At 44.0% G+C, this 26,191-nt stretch overlaps 1 protein-coding gene across 1 annotated transcript in view; it reads left to right on the forward strand.

The window, feature by feature from the left end:
- LOC126100668 (skin secretory protein xP2-like) overlaps positions 1-26,191 on the forward strand; it is a 96,755-nt gene that overhangs the window by 49,465 nt on the left and 21,099 nt on the right. The window contains exon 3 of the mRNA XM_049911288.1: positions 10,697-10,922. Coding sequence (XP_049767245.1) covers positions 10,697-10,922 — 226 coding nt within the window. The remainder of the gene's footprint in view (positions 1-10,696; positions 10,923-26,191) is intronic.

The following is a 26,191-nucleotide window of genomic DNA, read 5'->3' on the forward strand; positions in this document are numbered from 1 at the left end:
AAATGACAACAGATTTAAGAAATTAACATGAAAGGAATCCAACAGAGAGCTTTCAAGTCTGTTCAGATAAGTCATCTGAGTACAAATGGCAGCTTCGCTAATGCATTGCCCCTTTATACCTTATGTACGCGGTACTACCGCCATCTGTATGTGTGATTTGTCACCTCAGTGTACTATTCCATCGTATATAACATATGAGTCCAGCTCGGTTTTCAGCTACGTATTCGAACACGGAATGCTACTCGTCACTTGTTCTGGGTCGGCACTGTGTGTAGCTGCATCCCTTCGGCTTCGCACTTCCTCATTGTACAGCAGTGGGATTTGTATCTGTTAGTAATCTATCATGAGGCATAGCGTAAAACCAGATATTACCGAACCCTTTCGCACGTGTACTGAAGGCCTCTGAAATGTATTTGCCTTATGTTTACTGACCAGCATACGCGACTGAAGTCACTGGTGCTCGATTTGGAGGTAACATGGTTCGAATCCTGACAGTGGAAAATTTTTCACTGCCAGTATTTGGCCGGAAAGAGGAGGAGACGCAGTGGCGCAAAGTTCTTAATCACCAGCCTTTGCACCAATGTCCCGGATTAAATTTCAAACCAGTCCGCAGCGTCTCACGAAGAGTGGGCCCCCAGTGTCCTAGACTGAATTTCAGATCCGTCCGCAGTTTCTCATTGAATGAGGGCATTTGACACTGCTGACGGTGTGATCCGTCCTCCGGATGGGGGCGGTTCAGATTGACGCCCCCCCTTGGTGCTGTTCGGGAGTAGCAGGTTGTGTGCCGGCAGCAGGTTTCACACTCATCGTCCATAACACATACCGAATACTACACTGTACAACCACTCGTCCCAGTCATTAGCCGGCCGAGGTGGCCGAGCGGTTCTAGGCGCTGGAGTCTGGAACCGCAAGACCGCTACTGTCGCAGGTTCGAATCCTGCCTCGGGCATGGAAGTGTGTGATGTCCTTAGGTTAGTTAGGTTTAAGTAGTTCTAAGTTCTAGGGGACTGATGACCTTAGAAGTTAAGTCCCATAGTGCTCAGAGCCATTTGAACCCAGTCATCCATGCAACACAGATATAAACCTGACACGTCATAACATGTAAGAGGAAGAAACACAAAATCAACTTTCACTAGGACTTTGTCTACAACGCCGACGCTGGATTCGTGAATCTGCTGCCCTCCATCCATTCCCTGTGTACGCGAATACTTTGATTTTTTATGCTTATTTATTTATATCTCTGTTACATAATACAGACCATCTGAGTATGTGCAATGAACGTAATTGGCAACGGGTATTAAAGCATTTCTTAACAGCAACTGATAAAATAAAGTGACTGTCCAAAATTCATTGGAAGAGTAGTCCCATTTGATACGATACTTGTGCAGTCTGTTACATACAGATGTCTAGTGCACGAGGCTCAAATGGCTCTGAGCACTATGGGACATAACATCTGAGGTCATCAGTCCCCTAGAACGTAGAACTACTTAAACCTATCTAACCTGAGGACATCACACACATCCATGCCCGAGGCAGGATTCGAACCTGCGACCGTTGTGGTGCACGAGGTAACACGGCGCAAGTTAACGACTTTGAACGTCAGACGACAATCGGCACAAGACACATGGGTCATAGCATATCAAAGCGGTAGGTGGATCAAAACAAAATGTCCAGACACTCTGTGACCAAAATGGTACTGAAACAGAGGATGACAGACTAAAGGCCGAAATACTAAATGTCTTTTTCCAAAGTTGTTTCACAGAGGAAGATTGCACTGTAGTTCCTTCTCTAGATTGTCGCACAGATGACAAAATGGTAGATATCGAAATAGAGAACAGATGGATAGAGAAACAATTAAAATCGCTCAAAAGAGGAAAGGCCTCTGGCCCTGATGGGATACCAGTTCAATTTTACACAGAGTACGCGACGGAATTGGCCCCCCTTCTTGCAGCGGTGTACCGTAGGTCTCTAGAAGAGCGTAGCGTTCCAAAGGATTGGAAAAGGGCAGGTCATCCCCGTTTTCAAGAAGGGACGTCGAACAGATGTGCAGAACTATAGACCTATATCTCTAACGTCGATCAGTTGTCGAATTTTGGAACACGTATTGTGTTCGAGTATAATGACTTTTCTGGAGACTAGAAATCTACTCTGTAGGAATCAGCATGGGTTTCGAAAAAGACGGTCATGTGAAACCCAGCTCGAGCTATTCGTCCACGAGACTCAGAGGGCCATAGACACGGGTTCACAGGTAGATGCCGTGTTTGTTGACTTCCGCAAGGCGTTCGATACAGTTCCCCACAGTCGTTTAATGAACAAAGTAAGAGCATATGGACTATCAGACCAATTGTGTGATTGGATTGAGGAGTTCCTAGATAACAGGACGCAGCATGTCATTCTCAATGGAGAGAAGTCTACCGAAGTAAGAGTGATTTCTGGTGTGCCGCAGGGGAGTGTCATAGGACCGTTGCTATTCACAATATACGTAAATGACCTGGTGGATGACATCGGAAGTTTACTGAGGCTTTTTGCAGATAATGCTGTGGTGTATCGAGAGGTTGTAACAATGGAAAATTGTACTGAAATGCAGGAGGATCTGCAGCGAATTGACGCATGGTGCAAGGAATGGCAATTGAATCTCAATGTAGACAAGTGTAATGTGCTGCGAATACACAGAAAGATAGATCCTTTATCATTTAGCTACAAAATAGCAGGTCAGCAACTGGAAGCAGTTAATACCATAAATTATATGGGAGTGCGCATTACGAGTGATTTAAAATGGAATGATCATATAATGTTGATCGTCGGTAAAGCAGAAGCCAGACTGAGATTCATTGGAAGAATCCTAAGGAAATGCAATCCGAAAACAAAGGAAGTAGGCTACAGTACGCTTGTTCGCCCACTGCTTGAATACTGCTCAGCAGTGTGGGATCCGTACCAGATAGGGTTGATAGAAGATATAGAGAAGATCCAACGGAGAGCAGCGCGCTTCGTTACACGATCATTTAGTAATCGCGAAAGCGTTACGGAGATGATAGATAAACTCCAGTGGAAGACTCTGCAGGAGAGAAGCTCAGTAGCTCGGTATGGGCTTTTGTCAAAGTTTTGAGAACATACCTTCACCGAAGAGTCAAGCAGTATATTGCTCCCTCCTACGTATATCTCGCGAAGAGACCACGAGGATAAAATCAGAGAGATTAGAGCCCACACAGAGGCATACCGACAATCCTTCTTTCCACGAACAATACGAGACTGGAATAGAAGGGAGAACCGATAGAGGTACTCAAGGTACCCTCCGCCACACACCGTCAGGTGGCTTGCGGAGTATGGATGTAGATGTAGATGTAGATGAAAGTTTACACAAGAACACGGCCTTCTAAGATCAATATGACAACTGGTTCTCCAGTAGCGCAGAAATAATGTTTCCACACTCGCAGACCGCCGCACTGGACGACCACAAGTGTCGCCGGGGCGTGAACAAGCCTTACCGGTACTATACGGAAACAGACGCACTTCATAGATTTCAGCAGTTGATGATAGACATCATATCCAGTGCCATCCCATGACTTTCCACCTTTCACTGTATAAAATTAGCAACTTTCTTGGAGAAGTCGTATCACACGGTATTGCGTTGCAACATCTTTGTAATCAAGATTTCTCAAATTACCACACCATGCCTCAGAGTGTGTCGTCAACTGGGCAAGTGCCGGAAAATTGTAAATGTCGTGTGACCAGGGCCTCCCGTAGGGTAGACCGTTCGCCGGGAGCAAGTCTTTCGATTTGACGCCACTTCGACGACTTGCGCGTCGATGGGGATGAAATGATGATGATTAGGACAACAAAACACCCAGTCCCTGAGCGGATAAAATCTCCGACCCAGCCGGGAATCGAACCCGGGCCCTTATGACTGACGTTCTGTCGCGCTGACCACACAGCTACCGGGGGCGGACGGTGTCAGATTGCCAATGCAAATGTCAGATAGTCAACCTGATGTGTCAGTAATTGAGTTAGAGACAGTCAGGCATTTAAAAAAAGGTAACGCATTAAAAGCTTTATTTATAATATGTGCATTTAATAATTGAGATTATATAAAGTTGAAGTGCCATGAGTTCTATGCACTTTCAACATTTTGTTGATGTAGAACCGGCACCCTCTTAGTTTAGAAGACTTTATTACAAAACTGTCACAGTTATAGTAAGCATATTTTGATGAGTAGTTGGAAACTGGTTCTTTCTCAAGACTGACCTAGTGAGGCTGCACCGAAAGTGCTTGATCTTAATGGCAACCGTCTGAAATTAACGATACATGAGTTACACAGTAAGAATAGATAAATGTCACAATATACCGGGTGATCAAAAAGTCAATATAAATTTGAAAACTTAATAAACCACGGAATAATGTAGACAGAGAGATAAAAATTGACACACATGCTTGGAATGATATGGGGTCATAATCCCTCCAATATTTTCTTTTATTTCCGTCATTGCTTCTTCGATGTATGGATTGAACAGTAGGGGCGAAATACGGCATACCTGTCTTACAGCCGGCCGGTGTGACCGTGCGGTTCTAGACGCTTCAGCCTGGAACCGCGAGACCGCTACGGTCGCAGGTTCGAATCCTGCCTCGAGCATGAATGTGTGTGATGTCCGTAGGTTTGTTAGGTTTAAGTATTTTTAAGTTCTAGGGGACTGATGACCACAGATGTTAAGTCCCATAGTGCTCAGAGCCATTTGAACCATTTTTGAACCTGTCTTACACCCTTTTTAATCCGAGCACTTCGTTTTCTGTCTTCCTCTATTCCCTCTTGGGTCTTATGTATATTATATGTCACTCGTCTTCCCCTACAACTTACTTCTATTTCTCTAAGAATTTCGAACGTCTTGCACCGTTTTGTATTGTCGAACGCTTTTTCTATGTCGACGAATGCTGTGAGTGTGTCTTCATTTTTATTCAGCCTTGATTCCTTATCAAGCGCGATTTCAGAATCATCTCTCTGGTTACTTTACCTTTGGTAACACCAGACTAATCGTAATATAACTGATCCTCAATTTTCTTTTCCATCAGCAGTTCGGATGCATGTGATTCTGTGATAGTTTCCTCACTTGTCTGCCCTTGCTATATTAGGAATTTTGTAGATGATATTTTTGCGGAAGTCTGTTGGTACCTCCCCAGTTTCATAGACTCAACACACCAACATGAGTAGACGATTCGTTACCGCTTCCCGATTTTAGAAATTCCGATGGAATATTATCTATACATTCTGTCTTTTTTGATCTCGAGTCTTCCCTCGCTCTTTTAAATTCTGACTCTAATACTAGATCCCCTATGTCATCCCATCGACTCCAATTTCGTCTTATAACAAGTCATGAGACAAGCCTTCCCACTCATAGAGGTCTTCAGTGTTCGCTTTCTGTTTTGTCTTCTACGTTTAAGAGTGAAATTCCGGTAGCACCCTTAATGTTACCGCCCTAGCCTTTAATTTGACTTTCTTATGTACTGAATCGGTCCTCCCGGCGATCATTTCGGTTTCGATTTCTTCACATCATTTCTGTAGCCACTTCGCCTTGGCTGCCCTGTATTTGCTATTTATTTCATCCTTAAGTGACTTGCATTGCTGTGTTCTTGAATTTCCCTGAATATTTTTTTACTTCCTTCATTTGTCTATAAGGTTTTTTCGGAGTTACTTTCCTTTCCCCTGTGTTTGTATGTCCACCATCTGTGATGGACCTTTTTTAGAGATTTCCACTCCTTTTCAACTGAGCTGCTTACTCTGATCATCCTTACCGAAGGATCAACATCCTTACCGAACTTAAAAAGCGACTTGTCATTCTTTAGTATTTCAGTATCTCACTTCCTTCCACGTCGATTCTTTCGGACCATTTTCGTAAATTCATTCTGCTCCTCATCTCTAAACCTACAACTGCTATAAACGCAGGTCCGCGTTTCTGCAGTCTGTCGTAGGATCAGCATTGCCTTGTGTGTTCAGATAGTTCACAGAAATTTAACATTATGTTCAAGTCGCTTGTCAATCCCTTTCCCATTTCTACGCATTTCTTCCACCTTCCAGCCTTCCCTCCTTTACTTAGTTTTGGCTTGCTGTCTGAGGTTTTCATATACATACGGCTACTACTTTTATGCTCCAAATGTCTTTTCTATTTCAATTTTATATATGCGGCGCTAAATTTCGAGCTTCTGTAAAAGATCGCCAATCTTGGGGATTATGTGCCTTTTTAAATTTGGCATAATTGTTTCGTTGTTTCTACAACAGTGTTCCGACCCCTATTTGTGTGCCAAGGAGTATCAGCTCCGTCGTTTGTTAATTTATTTGGTATAAGTCTCTCAATTGCTGTCGATGCTATTTCTCTGAATTCAAGCCACATCTGGTCTATACTTATATCATTATCTTGGATGGAGGGAGATTGTCTCTCAGAAAGGCGTCAAGTGAAGTATTATCTGCTTTTTTGAATAGGTGTATTTTTCGTTTATTTTTAGAGGATTTGGGGGTTACAATATTCAGTCGCGTTACGACCGCTCTTAACACTTGGTTCAAGAATCATGAAAGAAGGTTGTATACATGGAAGAACCCTAGAGATACTAGAAGATATCAGATAGATTATATAATGGTAAGACAGAGAGTTAGAAACCAGGTCTTAAACTGTAAAACATTTCCAGGGCCAGATGTGGACTCTGACCACAATCTATTGGTTATGAACTGTAGATTAAAACTGAAGAAACTGCAAAAATGTGGGAATTTAAGGAGATGGGACCTGGATAAACTGAAAGAACCAGAGGTTGTACAGGATTTCAGGGAGAGCATAAGGGATCAATTGACAGGAATGGGGGAAAGAAAGACAGTATAAGAAGAATGGGTAGCTTTGAGGGATGAAATAGTGAATGCAGCAGAGGATCAAGTAGGAAAAAAGACGAGGGCTAGTAGAAACTCTTGGGTAACAGAAGAGATATTGAATTTAATTGATGAAAGGAGAAAATATAAAAATGCAGTAAATGCAGGCAAAAAGGAATACAAACGTCTCAAAAATGAGATCGAAAAGAAGTGCAAAATGGCCAAGCAGAGATGGCTAGAGGACAAATGTAAGGATGTAGAGGCTTATCTCACTAAAGGTAAGATAGATACTGCCTACAGGAAAAAGTAAAGAGACCTTTGGAGAAAGGAGAACCACTTGCATGAATATCAAGAGCTATGATGTAAACCTAGTTCTAAGCAAAGAAGGGAAAGCAGAAAGGTGGAAGGAGTATATAGAGGGTTTATACAAGGGCGATGTACTTGAGGACAATATTATGGAAATGGAAGAGGATGTAGATGAAGATGAAATGCGAGATATGATACTGCGTGAAGAATTTGACAGAGCACTGAAAGACCTGAGTCAAAACAAGGCCTCCGGAGTAGACAACATTCCATTAGAACTACTGACAGCCTTGGGAGAGCCAGTCCTGGCAAAGCTCTACCATCTGGTGAGCAAGATGTATGAGACAGGTGAAATACCCTCAGACTTCAAGAAAAATATAATAACTCCAATCCCAAAGATAGCAGGTGTTGACGGATGTGAAACTTATCGAACTATCAGTTTAATAAGTCACAGCTGCAAAATACTAACGCGAATTCCTTACAGACGAATGGAAAAACTGATAGAAGCCAACCTCGGGGAAGATCAGTTTGGATTCCGTAGAAATGTTGGAACAATTGAGGCAATACTGACCCTACGACTTATCTTAGAAGAAAGATTAATGAAAGGCAAACCTACGTTTCTAGCATTTGTAGACTTAGAGAAAGCTTTTGACAATGTTGATTGGAATACTCTCTTTCAAATTCTGAAGGTGGCAGGGGTAAAATACAGGGAGCGAAAGGCTATTTACAATTTGTACAGAAAGCAGATGGCAGTTATAAGAGTCGAGGGACATGTAAGGGAAGCAGTAGTTGGGAAGGGAGTGAGACAGGGTTGTAGCCTATCCCCAATGTTATTCAATCTGTATATTGAGCAAGCAGTAAAGGAAACAAAAGAAAAGGTAGGAAATAGGTATTAAAATCCATGGAGAAGAAATAAAAATTTGAGGTTCGCCGATAACATTGTAATTCTGTCAGAGACAGCAAAGGACTTGGAAGAGCAGTTGAACGGAATGGACAGTGTCTTGAAAGGAGGGTATAAGATGAACATCAACAAAAGCAAAACGAGAATAATGGAATGTAGTCGAATTAAGTCAGGTGATGCTGGGGGAATTAGATTAGGAAATGAGACACTTAAAGTAGTAAAGGAGTTTTGCTATTTGGGGAGCAAAATAACTGATGATTGTCGAAGTAGAGAGGATATAAAATGTAGACTGGCAATGGCAAGGAAAGCGTTTCTGAAGAAGAAAAATTTGTTAACATCGAGTATAGATCTAAATGTACGGAAGTCGTTTCTGAAAGTATTTGTATGGAGTGTAGCCATGTATGTAAGTGAAACGTGGACGATAAATAGTTTAGACAAGAAGAGAATAGAAGTTTTCGAAATGTGGTGCTACAGAAGAATGCTGAAGATTAGATGGGTATATCACATAACTAATGAGGAGGTATTGAATAGAATTGCGCAGAAGAGGAGGTTGTGGCACAACTTAACTAGAAGAAGGGATCGGTTGGTAGGACATGTTCTGAGACATCGAGGGATCACCAATTTACTATTGGAGGGCAGTGTGGAGGGTAAAAATGGAAGAGGGAGACCAAGAGATGAATACACTAAGCAGATTCAGAAGGATGTTGGCTGCAGTAGGTACTGGGAGATGAAGAAGCTTGCACAGGATAGAGTAGCATGGAGAGCTGCATCAAACCAGTCTCAGGACTGAAGACCACAACAACAACGACCGCTCTGTGTTCACTAATCCCTTTATCCGTTTGGAAGCTCGTTATTGACACAGGCTTATTTGTTGCTAAGATATCAAGTGTGTTTTCATAGCCGTTTACTATTCGCGTGGGCTCATGAACAAACTGCTCGAAATAGTTTTCAGAGAATGCGTTTAGCACAATTTATAATGATGTTTTATGCGTACCTTCGGAATTAAACTCAAGTTTTCTTTGAACCTTTTAGCAACTGTATCATCTGAATTGGGAGGTCGGTAAAAGGATCCAATTATTACACTCCTGGAAATGGAAAAAAGAACACATTGACACCGGTGTGTCAGACCCACCATACTTGCTCCGGACACTGCGAGAAGGCTGTACAAGCAATGATCACACGCGCGGCACAGCGGGCACACCAGGAACCACGGTGTTGGCCGTCGAATGGCGCTAGCTGCGCAGCATTTGTGCACCGCCGCCGTCAGTGTCAGCCAGTTTGCCGTGGCATACGGAGCTCCATCGCAGTCTTTAACACTGGTAGCATGCCGCGACAGCGTGGACGTGAACCGTATGTGCAGTTGACGGACTTTGAGCGAGGGCGTATAGTGGGCATGCGGGAGGCCGGGTGGACGTACCGCCGAATTGCTCAACACGTGGGGCGTGAGGTCTCCACAGTACATCGATGTTGTCGCCAGTGGTCGGCGGAAGGTGCACGTGCCCGTCGACCTGGGACCGGACCGCAGCGACGCACGGATGCACGCCAAGACCGTAGGATCCTACGCAGTGCCGTAGGGGACCGCACCGCCACTTCCCAGCAAATTAGGGACACTGTTGCTCCTGGGGTATCGGCGAGGACCATTCGCAACCGTCTCCATGAAGCTGGGCTACGGTCCCGCACACCGTTAGGCCGTCTTCCGCTCACGCCCCAACATCGTGCAGCCCGCCTCCAGTGGTGTCGCGACAGGCGTGAATGGAGGGACGAATGGAGACGTGTCGTCTTCAGCGATGAGAGTCGCTTCTGCCTTGGTGCCAATGATGGTCGTATGCGTGTTTGGCGCCGTGCAGGTGAGCGCCACAATCAGGACTGCATACGACCGAGGCACACAGGGCCAACACCCGGCATCATGGTGTGGGGAGCGATCTCCTACACTGGCCGTACACCACTGGTGATCGTCGAGGGGACACTGAATAGCGCACGGTACATCCAAACCGTCATCGAACCCATCGTTCTACCATTCCTAGACCGGCAAGGGAACTTGCTGTTCCAACAGGACAATGCACGTCCGCATGTATCCCGTGCCACCCAACGTGCTCTAGAAGGTGTAAGTCAACTACCCTGGCCAGCAAGATCTCCGGATCTGTCCCCCATTGAGCATGTTTGGGACTGGATGAAGCGTCGTCTCACGCGGTCTGCACGTCCAGCACGAACGCTGGTCCAACTGAGGCGCCAGGTGGAAATGGCATGGCAAGCCGTTCTACAGGACTACATCCAGCATCTCTACGATCGTCTCCATGGGAGAATAGCAGCCTGCATTGCTGCGAAAGGTGGATATACACTGTACTAGTGCCGACATTGTGCATGCTCTGTTGCCTGTGTCTATGTGCCTGTGGTTCTGTCAGTGTGATCATGTGATGTATCTGACCCCAGGAATGTGTCAATAAAGTTTCCCCTTCCTGGGACAATGAATTCACGGTGTTCTTATTTCAATTTCCAGGAGTGTATTTTAGTGCGGTTGGCAACAATGACCTCTGTCCATACTAACTCCCAGGAACTCTAGGGTGTGACTTGCTTTTCTCGCATAGTGCCGTTGGCCAACATAGTTGCAGTGTGAGGAGTAGATAGGTGAGAGCGTGTGTTTGGCGTTGCAGCGTGTCGTCGGCGGTGCCGGTGGTGTACGTGGGCGGCGCGCCGGGTAACGGCCTGAGCGCCGTGTTGCTACGCGACGGCGCCGACGGCAGCAACCCGGACGGCGGCTCCGGGGGCGGCGCCGGGGGCGGCGTGGGCGGCGGCTTCATCGACACCATCCTCTCCTGGTTCCCGCACATCCCCATCATCAACCCAGCGCCTTCACCGTCGCCCGTCGAGGGCTCCAAGGTGAGACGAGAACATGCACTGTACGACACAGCAATTTACTGAAGCTGCCAAAATATTTTTACACTAAAATTCACGTTGACGAATTGTTGAATGAATCTCTAGCAGAAGTATGTGCTGTCTGTAAAGTGCTGAATAGGTTGTTGAGGAAAAATTGTCGGCAGTAAGTAAGCTGAATTCATCATCATCAGTGTTCTGCTATATTAGCAGATCCTTTGCCTCTCCATTTTCTGCGATCCATTGCTTCCTTCATATAGCTGCTGTATGTTGTACCGTCCATCACGCCATCCTGTATCGGAAATCCCATCCTTGCTTGCTTCCTTTTCCCTGAATTCATTATTCCAAAATTAGGCGTTTCGGACATTGCCATCATCAGATATCCTGGAACATCATGTTATACTTAGAAACAAAACTTACACATTGTAGTACTAACGATCACAAGCAGTCTCATTGTGATACTTGTATTGTATTGAACTGCGGACCTAGAAACGACGGAGACGCTTCGTCCCCGCCGTAGCCCTCAGTGGTTCACAACCCCACAACCCTACTCAACCCACCGCCGCCCCACACCGAACCCAAGGTTATTGTGCGGTTCGGTCCCCAGTAGACCCCCGGGAACGTCTCACACCAAACGAGTCTAACCCCAAATGTTTGCGTGGTAGAGTAATTATGGTGTACGCGTCCGTGGAGACGGTGTTGGCGCAGCAATCGCCGACATAGTGTAGCTCAGGCGGAATAAGGGGAAGCAGCCCGCATTCGCCGAGGCTGATGGAAAACCGCCTAAAAACCATCGTCGAGACTCATCCGCATGGCGGAACCGTGCTGGGGACCGGCACGCCTTCCCGCCCGGAAAGCAGTGCTTTAGACCGCACGGGTAACAGGGCGGGCTTATGATAGTTACTGCTACAATATGGAAGTTCTGTATCTACGTGCAAGGTGATGTTCCAGGATACCTGATGATGGCGTTGTCCGAAATGCGTAATGCTGAAATACTTAAGGCAGCTTACATACAGTCAATTATTGTTTCCTCAGCGATATGTTCAGCAATTTTCAGACTGCACAACTTCACACATGTTTTTCATTATGGCCGCACACGTCCTTCGCGACATTATGTTCCAGCTGTATTATTAGCAGGAGTGAACCCAAGCAGAAACACCTGCTACTGACAGTGGCTGCACACGCTGTGCAGGGTGCGGATACAGCATTGTTTTCAGGTGACACACTCCAGAAAGTCACGAGGTCAACATTACTTGTTACACAAATTCTTTTACGCTGACACTGTGGTTGTCGACAACTGAATGAGGATGTCCCTTCTCCAGCTGAGGTGTCCTTCTCCAGTCGCAACTAGTAGGCTTAAACGTTTCATGCTTCCTAACACCGCGATCAGTTTTTCAAACGTCCTCCTGCTGGGACACCATCGTTCTGGAAATAGCTTCCGATATAAATGTTGAGGGCTGCGGCCAATACCATCTGCTAGAAAATGCTCATCTACCAACCCCGCACTTGAGAACACTTCCATTGCACTGCACCGCAATCCATGTCGGTGACGAACACTAAACAGTTCGTGCTACGTGCTTGCATAGTCCGTGATTAAACAGTTGACGCTACGTGCTTGATGCTAGTAGAGCAATTACGTTTGTCACATGTCCACACAAGCTCTGAAGTGAGTGACGCGTCAACATTACCTTTGCTCCATTGGAACAACGAACGATGGTTGTGAACCTAAGAACTACAACGTACTACACATTCATTATAACCAACAGGGTATTTTGAACATTTGGTGTAAGAAAACGTTTCATATAATGTTGGTACGTTCTAATGGTTCAAATGGATCTGAGCACTATGGGACTTAACATCTATGGTCATCAGTCCCCTAGAACTTACAACTACTTAAACCTAACTAACCTAAGGACATCACACAACACCCAGCCATCACGAGGCAGAGAAAATCCCTGACCCCGCCGGGAATCGAACCCGGGAACCCGGGCGTGGGAAGCGAGAACGCTACCGCACGACCACGAGATGCGGGCGGTACGTTCTACTTCTGTGTGTTTCCCATGATAAACGTGATTGTGAAGAGAAGTAGAAAATGTGCCCTAAAGTTGAAATAAAGAGTTCCCAGACCCATGTCCATATAACACGTTTTATTCTTCTAAGTGTGAAGAATATTTCCTCAAAGTTTGACCCTACCTTTTTCTACAGATAGTACTACTGAAGCTTCCTTACGGTGTGCAGAGGAGATTACTTCTGATACCACTATAACTTCACCATTTCCCTGTTACGTACTTCGCAAGAAGCACGACTTTGGCAAGCTTTCGTATGACGTATAATTTCTGTATCTTCCGCAACATCGCCGATTTGCGAGCTGACTCTTCGAACATGCGCTATCTCAGTTTTAATCTCTGTCATGCCCGACGCCTATCTAGTGTCTGCCAACAGAGTTTGTAGCGTGGTATCCATATTAAACCAACCCGTAACGAAACATTTCGTTCGTCTTAGGATCTTTCCTATAATCTCTGTTAATGCTACCTGGTAAGTTTTCCAAGCTGAGCATCCAACAGTTGCCTGAAATAGGTTATTTGCAACTATTTCGTCAATTAATTACATTTATACACCGTCTGCGATGTGTCAGAGAAACCAGGGTTATAAAGAGGAAACATTGTAGCCACGTTCACTTGACTGAAATGAAATTTTTACGAGCAGCAAAGGTAGCAGTAAATCGGACAAGATTCCTGATCAAAACATTAGACCAGAAACTGAATATTTTCGCAGTGAATGACAAAACAGAAGAACGTAAACAAAACTGCAAGGAGAATCTGTAACGAATGGAAAAGAAGCAATCCGAGGGTGACCTTCCCTTACAAACCCAAAGGAAAGTAGAACATAAGATGGCCAGTTAAAAGGTGGAACTAATCACAACAGGTAAATAGGCCTCATCTGTGAAAGGTAGAAGAAGACTCGCAGTTCCGTAGGATTCTTCCTGTGGTTCTCAACTTGATATCTGTCTTTCTTGCAACTAGTTTTATGCACTATTTCGTCTTTAGGTGAACTGCTTAATACTTTGTGGTTGTTACTGTTTGCGGTGTTTGCTCGCCACCAGTGTAATTGATTCATAATGAGAGCTTCCTTCCATTTATACACTTTGTGAAGATTTATACATTATTGATTTCACTCCACAAAGACAACCTTTGGGGAAGAAAACTCAAAAATCTTCACAATTTTGGTTCCATGTCCATAATAGTGAACTGTTTTCAATGTTGGACAGAACGCCGTGCCCGTAACATTGCAGGCAGCGCTGCTCATTCAACTGTTAGTTCTCGAGAGTAATATTAGCTGTCCCGCAGATAGGAGAAGGCGTATTAGTACGCCTAGACCACGTTCCTCTCAGTTTCGTTCACGACAATACAGTGTGACAGTCGAAACAACGAACCCAATCAGTTGAGTGTGAGACACGACTGTGTACTCGAAGCAACATGTCTTGCAATATTCCACTCAGTCACGCACAGATTTCTTCGCACTCTCGAAAACTCTAAGGATGATCGTAGCGGCCATTTTGATGCTGATGATGCGGATGAAGATCTTACAATTTATCTTATTGAGGGGAGGAAACAGTTACCTTGGACGCCAGTCGCAAATTTTTTGTAGCCATTTTTCGTGTGACCATCAACTGCAGAACGCTAGAATACAATGTTCATCGATTCAGTGTATGCAAATGAGTTCTATCTGAAATACTGAAACGTTTTTCTGAAATATTCTTCCTTTCACTGTGTATAGACACTTAAACACAATTTTTTTCCTTGTAAAATGTAAAGGATATCCTAAAATAAACTTTTTTCTCCTGTAAAAGGCAACCTTTCTCAAGCTCTGTGACACTGAGAGGTTTAATAGAATAACAACATAATTAAAATTTGCTTAATCCTTTGAGAACCACTAATGATTTTTAAAAAATTGAAGTTTTCACAAAATTGACCTTTATCATCGTAGTAAGTAACGAATGTAGTATAAAATTTCAAAAAGTAAACAATAAATTATTTTAAATAGAACCATTGGGGCGTAGAATTTTCAATACTTTATCGTTTCATGAGATATATTTCAAAGTTCAAATGGTTGAAATGGCTATGAGTACTATGGGACTTAACTGCTGATGTCATCAGTCCCCTAAAACTGAGAATTACTTAAATCTATCTAACCTAAGGACATCACACACATCCATGCCCGAGGCAGGATTCGAACCTGCGACCGTAGTGGCCGCGCGGTTCCAGAAAGTAGCGCCTAGAACCGCTCGGCCACCCTGGCCGGCTGTTTCAAAGTAGTTTCGTATTTTTCCAGGAAACTATCCCTCATCTCGAAATTCCCATGAAGTCATATTCCCTAAAAAATTACAATGCTAAATAACAAACATAAATAGGCCTAAAATTTAATAAATTTATATGAGAAAGTACAAACTGCTCCAGTGGTTTCATTTCAAAACCGTTCATGAAAGCAGCAGAAAACTTACGTTGCAATTACTTCAGATGTACTTACTTTCACTATCAATGAGCTGCGCAATATGACCACTACAAAAAAAAAAAAAAAACACACATTTCGTAATCTCCTACAATCACATAGCACAATATCCGCGCCGACTGCTGCTCTGAAATGATTGCTACAATGCACTACATTCATAGAAGTAACTCAGTGCATCACTAGATGTCCATGTCTTGCAATAGCTTCGTTTATTTCATAGGAAAGACACTGGTACTTCACAAAAAAAATTTTTTTTCAGGCAGAAGCCACTGGTACTCAAATGGGTCAACAGGTAATTAATAAGCTTTATTTCTAAGTAAGAAAATTAGTTTCACATTTTTTCTTCAGTTTGTACCAGAATTTGAACTACGAGTACAGTGAAAATGCCATGCATTGAATAAATCAAATAGAGATAACAGCCTAGCACTGAAGTGAGTAGATTTACGTACACTGAGGTGAAACAAGTCATAAAAGCACTCCGTCATCATGCCACATTTGGCCCACCAGGACCATCCGACCGCTGTGTCATCCTCAGCTGAGGATGCTGATAGGAGGGGAGTGTGGTCAGTACACCGCTCTCCCGGGCGTTATGATGGTTTTCTTTGACCGGAGCGCTACTATTCGGTCCAGTAGCTCCTCAGTTGGCATCACGAGGCTGAGTGCACCCCGAAAAATGGCAACAGCGCATGGCGGTCCGGATGGTCACCCATCCAAGTGCCGGCCACGCCCAACAGCGCTTAACTTCAGGTATCTGACGGGAACCGGTGTATCCACTGCGGTAAGGCCATTGCCGAAACAAGTCATGGGACACCCCCTAATATCGTTTCGTACCTCGTTTTGCCCAGTGTAGTGCAGCATTGACTCCGCAAGTCGTTACAAGTACCCCTGCAATGACACTCAGCCATGCTGCCTCTACAACAGTGTTGCTGGTGAAGAATTTTGTGCTCGAATTGACCTCTCAATTATGTCCCATAAATATTCGGTGGAGTTCATGTCAGGCAACCTCGGTGGCCAAACCATTTGGTCGAAGTGTCGAGAATATTTTTTAAAACCAATGGAAAACAATTGTAGCCCAGTGACAAGCGTATTGTCATCTACAAAAATTCAATTGCTGAATGGCTGGAAACGGTCTCGAAGTAGCCGAATATAACCAGTTACAGTCAGGGATCGGTTTAGTTGGACCAGAGGACAAAGTCTATTCAATATAAACACATCCCATACTACGTATTATGAAGCCACCAGCAGCTTGCACAGTGCCTTGTTGGCAACTTGGTTCCATGGCTTTGAGGGGTCTGTGGCACACCCGAGTACTACCATCAGCTCTTACCAACCGAAATCGGGACTCATCTGATCAGGCCACGGTTTTGTAGTCACCTAGGGCCCGAGCGATATGGTCACGAGTGCAGGAGAGGCGCTGCTGGCGATGTCGTGCTGTTAGAAAAGGCACTCGCGTCGGTCGTCTGCTGCCATAGCCCAATTACGCCAGATTTCACCGCATTATCCGACGGATAAGTCCTACGTACGTCTGCGGTTATTTCAAGCAGTATTGCTTGTCTTCTACCCAAAAGCCGCTTCTCTCGGTCGCTAGGTGAACATCAACGGTTACTGCGTTGTCCGTGGTGAGAGTCAGTGCTCGAAATACGGTATTCTCGCCGCACACTTGACACTATGGATCTGGGAATATTGAATTCCCTAAAGATCTCCGAAATGAAAGGTCCCATGCATCTCGCTCCAATAACCATTCTGCATTCAAAGACTGTTGATTCTCGTCATGCAGCCGTAATCACGTCAGAAACTTTTCCACATGAATCACCTGAGTACAAGTGGCAGCTCCGCAAATACCTCCCTTCAAGAGGGACAACTGACATGATTTTCTGTGCACGACAACTACAGGAGAAGTGCAGAGAACAGCAAAAGCCTTTACTACTTATTTTCTACAGTGTAGAAAAGGCCTTTGATACAGTTCCCAGAGAAGCCATGTGGACGGTCTTAAAACGCTTCGGCTGCCCTGAACATTTTGTTAACTCGACTGAAGCTCTCCAGGCAGGTCCTCTGCCAGAATGAAACAACTGGTGAATTCCCAATAACAAGTGGGCTTAAAGAAGGATGCGTTCTTGCACCAACATTATTTGCATTGTATCTGTATCTGTATTGTATTGTATGCTTTACGAGACATCCGTAAACAATGCAGGAATAGAATTAAAGTACAGGTTCGATGGAGGATTATTCAACCAGTCCAGACTCCATTCCAAAAGGTTCACCAGTACCACTCGTGTGACCGAGCGAGGTGGCGCAGTGCCTAGCACACTGGACTCGCATTCGGGAGGACGACGGTTCAATCCCGCGTCCAGCCATCCTGATTTAGGTTTTCCGTGATTTCCCTAAATCGCTCCAGGCAAATGCCGGGATGGTTCCTTTGAAAGGACACGGCTGACTTCCTTCTCTGTCCTTCCCTAATCCGATGAGACCGATGACCTGGCTGTCTGGTCTCCTTCCCCAAACAACCGAACCCAACCACTCGTGTGACAGAGCTGCAGTATGCTGATGACAATGCTTCTCCAGCTCATTCACCTGCAGAGTTGGATCTGTCAGTTGATTCCTTCAGCAGGGCGTACAACGATTTGGTCTCTCCATCAATATTCCAAAGACAAAGGTGATGGCGCAGCCATCTTTCTGGATCCTCCGTTCCTGATGTCAGTATATCCATTTATGATACATCCTTGGAACAAGTGGACCATTTCCTCTACCTAGGAAGCATACTGTCATCTAACTGCTTATCTGGAAAAGATGTGGAGAATAGATTACGTGCTGCCCATGTAGCATTTGGACGTCTTACAAAGCGTGTCTTCCTGAATAAAGAGCTAACACTGTACACCAAACTGTTGGTGTACAAAGCTGTAGTCATTTCTACCCTGCTATATGGTTGCGAAACCTGGACGTTCTTGAGAAACCAAAATTGTACACCATGGAAGCTCTTATCATTGGGCATCAACTGAGATGGGTCGGACATGTCCAGCGGATGAAAAATGACAGACTTCCACGCCAAATGCTGTACAGCGAAGTGAGCACAGGTAAAAGGCCACGAGGTGCCCCTCTCAAACATTATAAAGATCAGTACAAGAAAAACATCGATCCGAGTAACTGGTCCACAATAGCAGGAGATCGAAGTCGCTGGCGCTCGGTTACCTCAAATGGCCTTCATAACTTTGAGCTGGAACGTCAAACAATGGAGAATGACAAACGCCGGAGACGTAAACTCCTCCAGGCTCAGCCACGTCCTCCACCTTCCATCAGCTGTAATGTCTGTGGCCGCCTGTCCCATGCTAGGATAGGATTGCTAAGCCATCAACGACACTTCCACGCCTGAACCGTGACAAAGGAAATCTCAGGCGAGAAATGAAAACTCGGATATGAGTATCAGCCGACGACGACTACCACCATACGTATATGTGCATAGTGCTATCCCATGACTTATTCAGCTCAGTGTAAGTGGCTGGTACTCAAAATGTTAACTACAGTCGTTCTACTTGTCCGTAAATGAGAACAGTGCAAGATACTCTACAGTGACTATAAGGTGTACGTGTGAAGCTATAATCCCAGAGTGGTACACAGATCTCCGAAATGGATAACAGTATGTGTGGAGAGACGTACACACTGTAATCCACAAGGTGGCAGGCGCGCTAGAATACAGAGTCTATTCCGCTACACCTGTGAACAGGAATGCCGTTACAGTAATTTGGATGCGAAGTCAGCGGTTACACGCAGTCCGCGCTCTTCGCCGCAAGCTGCTGGAATACTAGCAAACTTGCCTCGATCTGCTATTTCCATCCCAAATCGAGCACCATTAAGCGGAACGGGTCAACGGCCGGCACGGCGACGCCGCTTCGCATTCCGGACCAGTCGGCGAGCGGGCCGCGGTACGGCCTGCGTGACGAGGTGGCAGAACTGGTGGCGGCGAAAAAGAAACAGCGCAGCACGACGTGGCGGGCAGCCCGCTCTGATAGGGACGCTGGGGGCAGTGACCGCCTACTTGCCGCCGCCGCCGCCGCCGCTGTTTGTCAATGTTTGCCCACGGCGCCCGCAGACTCCTTCCTGGACGTGGAGTTCGCGAATAAACACCGGACTGAAGCCAAGCGGAGCGAAATGCCCCGCGGCGCCCGGCCCAGACAACTGAAGGTGCTTTTGAATACATTATGGGACAGGCAGTGATCAATGTCTTACAAATATTTACTATTAAAAACAGTCTTGATCACAATTTATTTATCAAGGTGACTGGTTTCGACCACCACTGTGCTCATCTTCAGACCTACAAGTTGTATACAAAGCTTTAATTAGAGGGCCATATACATTAAACAAAATACATAAAGTTATAAAGCAATAAAACGATGAATTACCATTGATTAGGAAACTCTTTCTGTTGGAGAATCACTACTGGAGAAACCAGTGCACGTCTTACTATATATAATGGAGGCTCTACCCACTTCTGACGGCATGATGTCATTACTAACCAATGAGTTATAAGTCGAATTACAATTTAAAATTTCTTAGTTAAAAGAACATTGTTAAGAATTAAAAATAAATGCACACTAAACTTAGCTTATTAAACAGCTACTGTCAATTAACAAGCGTTAAAAATATTTAAATATGTAGGATAAATGAACTTCGGTTTGGCAGTACATGGGTTGCCCTCTCAAGGCCTGTTAGTGAACCATTTGGAACCACTGGTTGCCATGGTGAAGTTGGACGCCGTTCCAAAGATGAGGCAGCAGGCTTCTTTCCACTGAAGTTGTTGTAAAGTCGATAGGCGAACTAGTGGTTGCCATGGTGAGGACAAACGCCAGTGCAAAGATGTGGCAGCAGGCTTCTTTCCAACGAAGTTGTTACGGAAGTGGAAAAGCAAAGACTATCACGTCAGACGATGTATTATTGAGCAGCAACATGTCTTTATTGAAACGTTTTTCAATGATTAGGCTGCAATAATCTTTAGCTGACATGTATACTACATACTGCACAAATACGATATGAGCCGGCCGCGGTGGTCTAGCGGTTCTGGCGCTGCAGTCCGGAACCGCGGGACTGCTACGGTCGCAGGTTCGAATCCTGCCTCGGGCATGGGTGTGTGTGATGTCCTTAGGTTAGTTAGGTTTAAGTAGTTCTAAGTTCTAGGGGACTTATGACCTAAGATGTTGAGTCCCATAGTGCTCAGAGCCAAATACGATATGAAGTAGTTGTCCATATATATAAAATATTGTCTATGAAGTTGGTATGTAAATTACATGTGACTTTTTTAAAAGGCATTTCTATTCCTTAAGTTATATGCCAGTCTTATAAACAAATAAAAATAATGAAAATGGAAGGAATTTAAAATTATAACATTATGAGCCATAGTGTCAAAAATAAAAGGATGTGAATTAGTAATACGCAGTCTAAAAGCATATAAGCAAAATTTCTAAAACAGATAGTCAGTCATAAAATAATGTTTGGTGAAATAAAAGTACAATGTAAAGATAAAATATTTCCTAAAAGTCTTAATATTTTTAAAAAAACAAAGGAGAGAAGAGTAAACATTCTAAAGCAGATCATCGAAAAGCTCAAAGAAATGTTTGTCTTTGAACTGAATTTGTTCGTTTAAAACAGATAATGGATTACTTTTGTGAAGTGAAAAGATTTCAATTTCTTCTAAAGTATTTAGCAGTGGTCCTTTTGGCGCAGTATGTAATATTTTCAAATTTTTAGAAATGCAACCTTCAGAATGATTGTATCCATCAAGATGTTGACCAAATATTGCTAGCACATCCCACCTACACTGGGCAGACAATAAGTAAAGATTTCAGAACGCTGGCACATTTAATATCGCAGATTTCCACTAATCTGCTGTCTCTGAACACAGCCTCATGAACAAACCTACGATTATAGAATGCGTGTTTTCTCCGTCCGTATTTGCGTTATTGCTGATACTTATTAGCTTAAGGCAGTGGTCCACAAGGCACGAATTATTCCGTTGCAAACGTTTCGTCTTCCAATGCTGGAGACATCATCAGACGCTTCAATGACTCTGAAAGCTGTTACAGACTCAGCCGGCCGGGGTGGCCAAGCGGTTAAAGGCGCTACAGTCGCAGGTTCGAATCCTGCCTCGGGCATGGATGTGTGTGATGTCCTTAGGTTAGTTAGGTTTAAGTAGTTCTAAGTTCTAGGGGACTGATGACCTTAGAAGTTAAGTCCCATAGCGCTCAGAGCCATTTTTTTTTTTTTTTTTTTTTTTGTTACAGACTCAAACTAGCTCGACAAGCCGACCTGTTTACACTGGGTGGTTATAATTAATGAACAGTTACCCACGGAGGTTCAGTGTGAGCTGTAACCATCGCATAGCAGCGAAACTTGGAACATATGAAGGGCTTACTTCAAAATAAATATTTATACTTGAATATTTCTGATATCTCAACTGCAGATTTTTCAGCGCTCATTTAACTTTAGGACTTATTTAAGGCTTATTTCAATAGTGGTACAAGTCCATTTTTCCGGAATGAGATTTTCACTCTGCAGCGGAGTGTGCGCTGATATGAAACTTCCTGGCAGATTAAAACTGTGTGCCGGACCTTACGCGAACTCGGGACCTTTGCCTTTCACGGGTAAGTGCTCTGCCAACTGAGCTACCCAAGCACGACTCACGCCCCGTCCTCACAGCTTTACTTCTGCCAGTATCTCGTCTCCTACTTTCCAAACTTTACAGAAGCTCTTCTGCGAACCATGCAGAACTAGCACTCCTGAAAGAAAGGATATTGTGGAGACATGGCTTAGCCACAGCCTTGGGGATGTTTCCAGAATGAGATTTTCACTCTCCAGCGGAGTGTGCGCTGATACGAAACTTTCTGGCAGATTAAAATTGTGTGCCGGACCGAGACTCGAACTCGGGAACCGAGTTCGAGTCTCGGTCCGGCACACAGTTTTAATCTGCCAGGAAGTTTAAAGTCCATTTTTGTTCATTCTGAGATACAGAGTCCTAAAGCTAAATGAGCGCTGAAAAATCTGCAGTTGAGATACCAGAATTATTCAAGTATAAATACTTTCAACTTTAGGACTCTGTATCTCAGAATGAACAAAAATAGACTTGTATTACTATTGAAATAAGCCCTTCATATTCTAATGCTTTAATACAAAACCGAGTTAGGCGCCAAGAAAGTTAGTTCCAGTTTTGGCCACCAGGTTCAAATTTGGCGCTGTACGCTGTTTGTATAAAGATATGACATCCACGCTGTCATTTGACAAGCCATAACGTCAACGAACCGTATGGCTATCGAGAATACATACCATGTGCTGTTACTGAAACTGTTTTACGTGAATGGCAGCCGCTACAGCGCTGCGTTGAGAAAATATCGCCGACTGAGAGGTCTGAGGCGAAGCCTGATGTCATTAAATGGTTTAAAAAAGATTATAACGAAATTCGAAAACACTGTTAAGCCTGGCGTGGCACCTGGAAGAGGAAGGCCTCCTAAGCCGGTTGAAGCTATTGACGAGGTTGCTGTTGGTGTAACTGACAAACCAGCATGTGCTAGTGCTCGTGCAGTGTAACCAGAATAGACCATCCCATGGTCAAGAGTACGGAAAGTTTTACATTGGTAGCCGTAAAAGTACAAGGTGGATTGATAAGGTAAGGAATGAGGTGGTTCTCCGTAGAAACGGTGAGGAAAGGAATATACGGGAAACACTAACAAGAAGAAGGTACAGGATGGTAGGACATCTATACAAATTCACTGCAAGCTCATTTTTCATAAAAAGTGGATCCTCATCCTTTTTTCCCAGCACCCTTCATATGGAAACATTTCTATATGCCTTTCTTCCAGTCACACTACGGTCGCAGGTTCGAATCCTGCCTCGGGCATGGATGTGTATGATGTCCTTAGGTTAGTTTTTTCTTCCATTCACAGCTCCAGATTTGAACCTGGTGGCCAAAATTCGAACTAATTTTTTTTCAGCATAAATCGGTTCCGCGTTAACGCATTGCTACACAGGGTGAACCATTTATCTTGACCACAATAAATAAGTGTTTGTCCAGATGCAAGTTACGAAATGTTTCAAGCAAATGTTCTTTAGCCGTCAGGGGGACATCAATCAGCATTACTGCATTCGTTGTAACTTTGTTTTTTAGAAAAATATAAACAGTGGTATGACTCTTTTAAATGGCACTCAGTATTTTTTATTCGGTAATTCATTTCCACTCCTAAAGACCTATTCAAAAATATATCACAGTATACCATTCACTGAAACACGTTATTAATTACATAACACAACATTGACTTTGAGCCCAGGACCACAAACTCGCCCACTTGCTGGAGTTGTCAGAAAACTAATGAAAACCAAGTAAAGGCATAACACAAAATTGACTTTGACTCTCCTGTATGATTACCCAGGAGTATAACATTCAAAGGTGCTCAAAATGATGACCCTGGACACCGATACACTGCTGCCCTCATTGAATGAAAGAATTATTTACTGCTTCCAGTGTTGCCTGCTATTTGCGATGGACAACGTCTTTAATGCGTCCCCAAAGAAAAAAGTGCAGAGAATGTAAATCAGGAGACCTAGCAGTCCAAGTAACTGTTCCTCCTCGACCAATATATCTGGCAGGATACCTTCGGTTCAGAACACGATGTGCACGCAAGGCATTATGTGCTGGGCATCCATCGTGTTGATACCACATAAGCAGTCTGGTTCTTAGCGGCACTTCATCCACAAGAGGAGCCGGCCGTGTGGCCGAGCGGTTCTAGGGGTTCTGTGGGACTTAACGTCGGAGGTCATCAGTCCCCTAGAACTTAGAGCTACTTAAACCTAACTAACCTAAGGACATCACACAAATCCATGCCCGAGGCAGGATTCGAACCTGCGACCGTAGCAGCAGCGCGGTTCCTGACTGACGCACCTAGAACCGCTCGGGCACAACGGCCGGCTAGATCTTTAGGAGGAGAAATGAATTACCGAATAAAAAATACAGGGTGCCATTTAAAAAGTCATACTGCTGTTCATATCTTTCTAAAAAGCAAAACTGCAACGAAGGCAATCATGCTGACTGGTGTCCCCCTAACGGCTAAAGAACATTTGCTTGAAACATTTTGTAACTTGCATCTGGACAAACAGTTATTTAGGGTGGTCAAGATAAATGGGACTCTGTGTATATACCAAGTTTTTAATTACAGCCCGCACTGGACCTCTGTGAGTAGGTCCATTTTAATTATAACCACCCAGAATACTCATTGTGTAATACCTGTAACCGTTAAATTCATTGACTTACAGATGAATATGAAAATATTTCAAGATTTTTTAAAATTTCTGTGATGTTTTAATTTTGTGTAAATGTCATTTTAAAATTATGTCATTTAGTATAAATGCTAGGACGGCTTCTTGACTGGAAATGGAGGAAAAATTACCCTATGAAAATGTGCCCGAAAATCGACGGTGTGCGTGCAACAACAACAAATCGCCCCAGAACACAGTATAGGGCTCCATTGAATCCACGTCACAAAAGACGTTCAAGTAGACTTCTTCGGATTGCAGGTAATATAGATGGTAGTGGTTCTCGTGGAGGATACACATAATTGTACTTTGGTGTACACCATGTTGGCAGACCACTTGCCTGGAGCTTGTGCTAGGGTTCGTCTCAATACCCTGTAGAATGCAGTCCTCCAAATCTGCTGAACCCACAGTCCGCCAACACCCTGAGCGTTCGTCTCCCTGAAAGGACCCATGATCACACAAACGCCCAATAATGCCTTGAAATGTTGTGTGATTTGGTGGTGTCCCTTAGGGTACTCGTTTTGGTATAATCAGACATCATCTCGCCTTGTTCCCGACGTGACTATCCGACCATTCTGCTGCTTCAGTCACACAACCTGCAACACACAAGGAACACACAGCACGTGGTTAGAGGAACTGTCATTCGTCAGCGCCATCTACCGAGGCAACGATGCATTTCTGGATAAACTTTGAGAGTACCTCCATTTCAAGTCAGGAATCCGTCCCTGCAATTTGCACATTTCATTGCTGCTCACTCTATACTGATAATTATTAATTAATGTACCTGGTTCATGCATAGGAACTACAGTACTGTAAGTAGTAGGAAATGACTGAGGGAGGCACCTTCATAACAGAAATCTTAACGCGCGAAGTCAGAAGAAGTTACGGTACGAAGTGATTCTGGAGGCACGATTGTGTGGCTAACATTTGAAGCGTGAGTAGTACACTTTCACGCATAGTTACGTTTTAGTTTTGTCCATGAAGCAGTGTTTAGTAAGGTTTCTGCAGTATAATCGCCACAGTGTAGTGCTGTGTTACATTCGTTGCTTTGTACTGATTTACCAGCCTTGTTAAGATCCTACATGGATTCCATGATCAGTCCGAGCACTGCATCAAACTGAAGGTGTTATATAAAACCTATGTAAAATAAAGTGTTACATCATCAGGAATCATTTTAGTGATTTGGAAGTAGGCCTTACTTCAAAGTGCTCCATGTGTTAATTAAAGACTGTAATTTCACTTAATAGTAGTCACATAGGTACTTAAAGGTCTATTAAAAGAAAAGTTATACTGAAGTTATTTCACACGATTTAAACTTCTGACTAGATACCGAGATTACCATTAAGGTTACTGGCCATAATAGATTAAGGTTCGTAATCAATGAAAACTGTTTATTTATGTTGATGTATATATGCTGCTAATGTTCACTCTTGAGTGTGTTGGCTATTGAAAAAGTTACAAGATAGAACAGATTCGAG

The sequence above is a fragment of the Schistocerca cancellata genome, chromosome 9 (assembly GCF_023864275.1).
Source record: "Schistocerca cancellata isolate TAMUIC-IGC-003103 chromosome 9, iqSchCanc2.1, whole genome shotgun sequence".
In the NCBI taxonomy this organism is placed as follows: domain Eukaryota; kingdom Metazoa; phylum Arthropoda; class Insecta; order Orthoptera; family Acrididae; genus Schistocerca; species Schistocerca cancellata.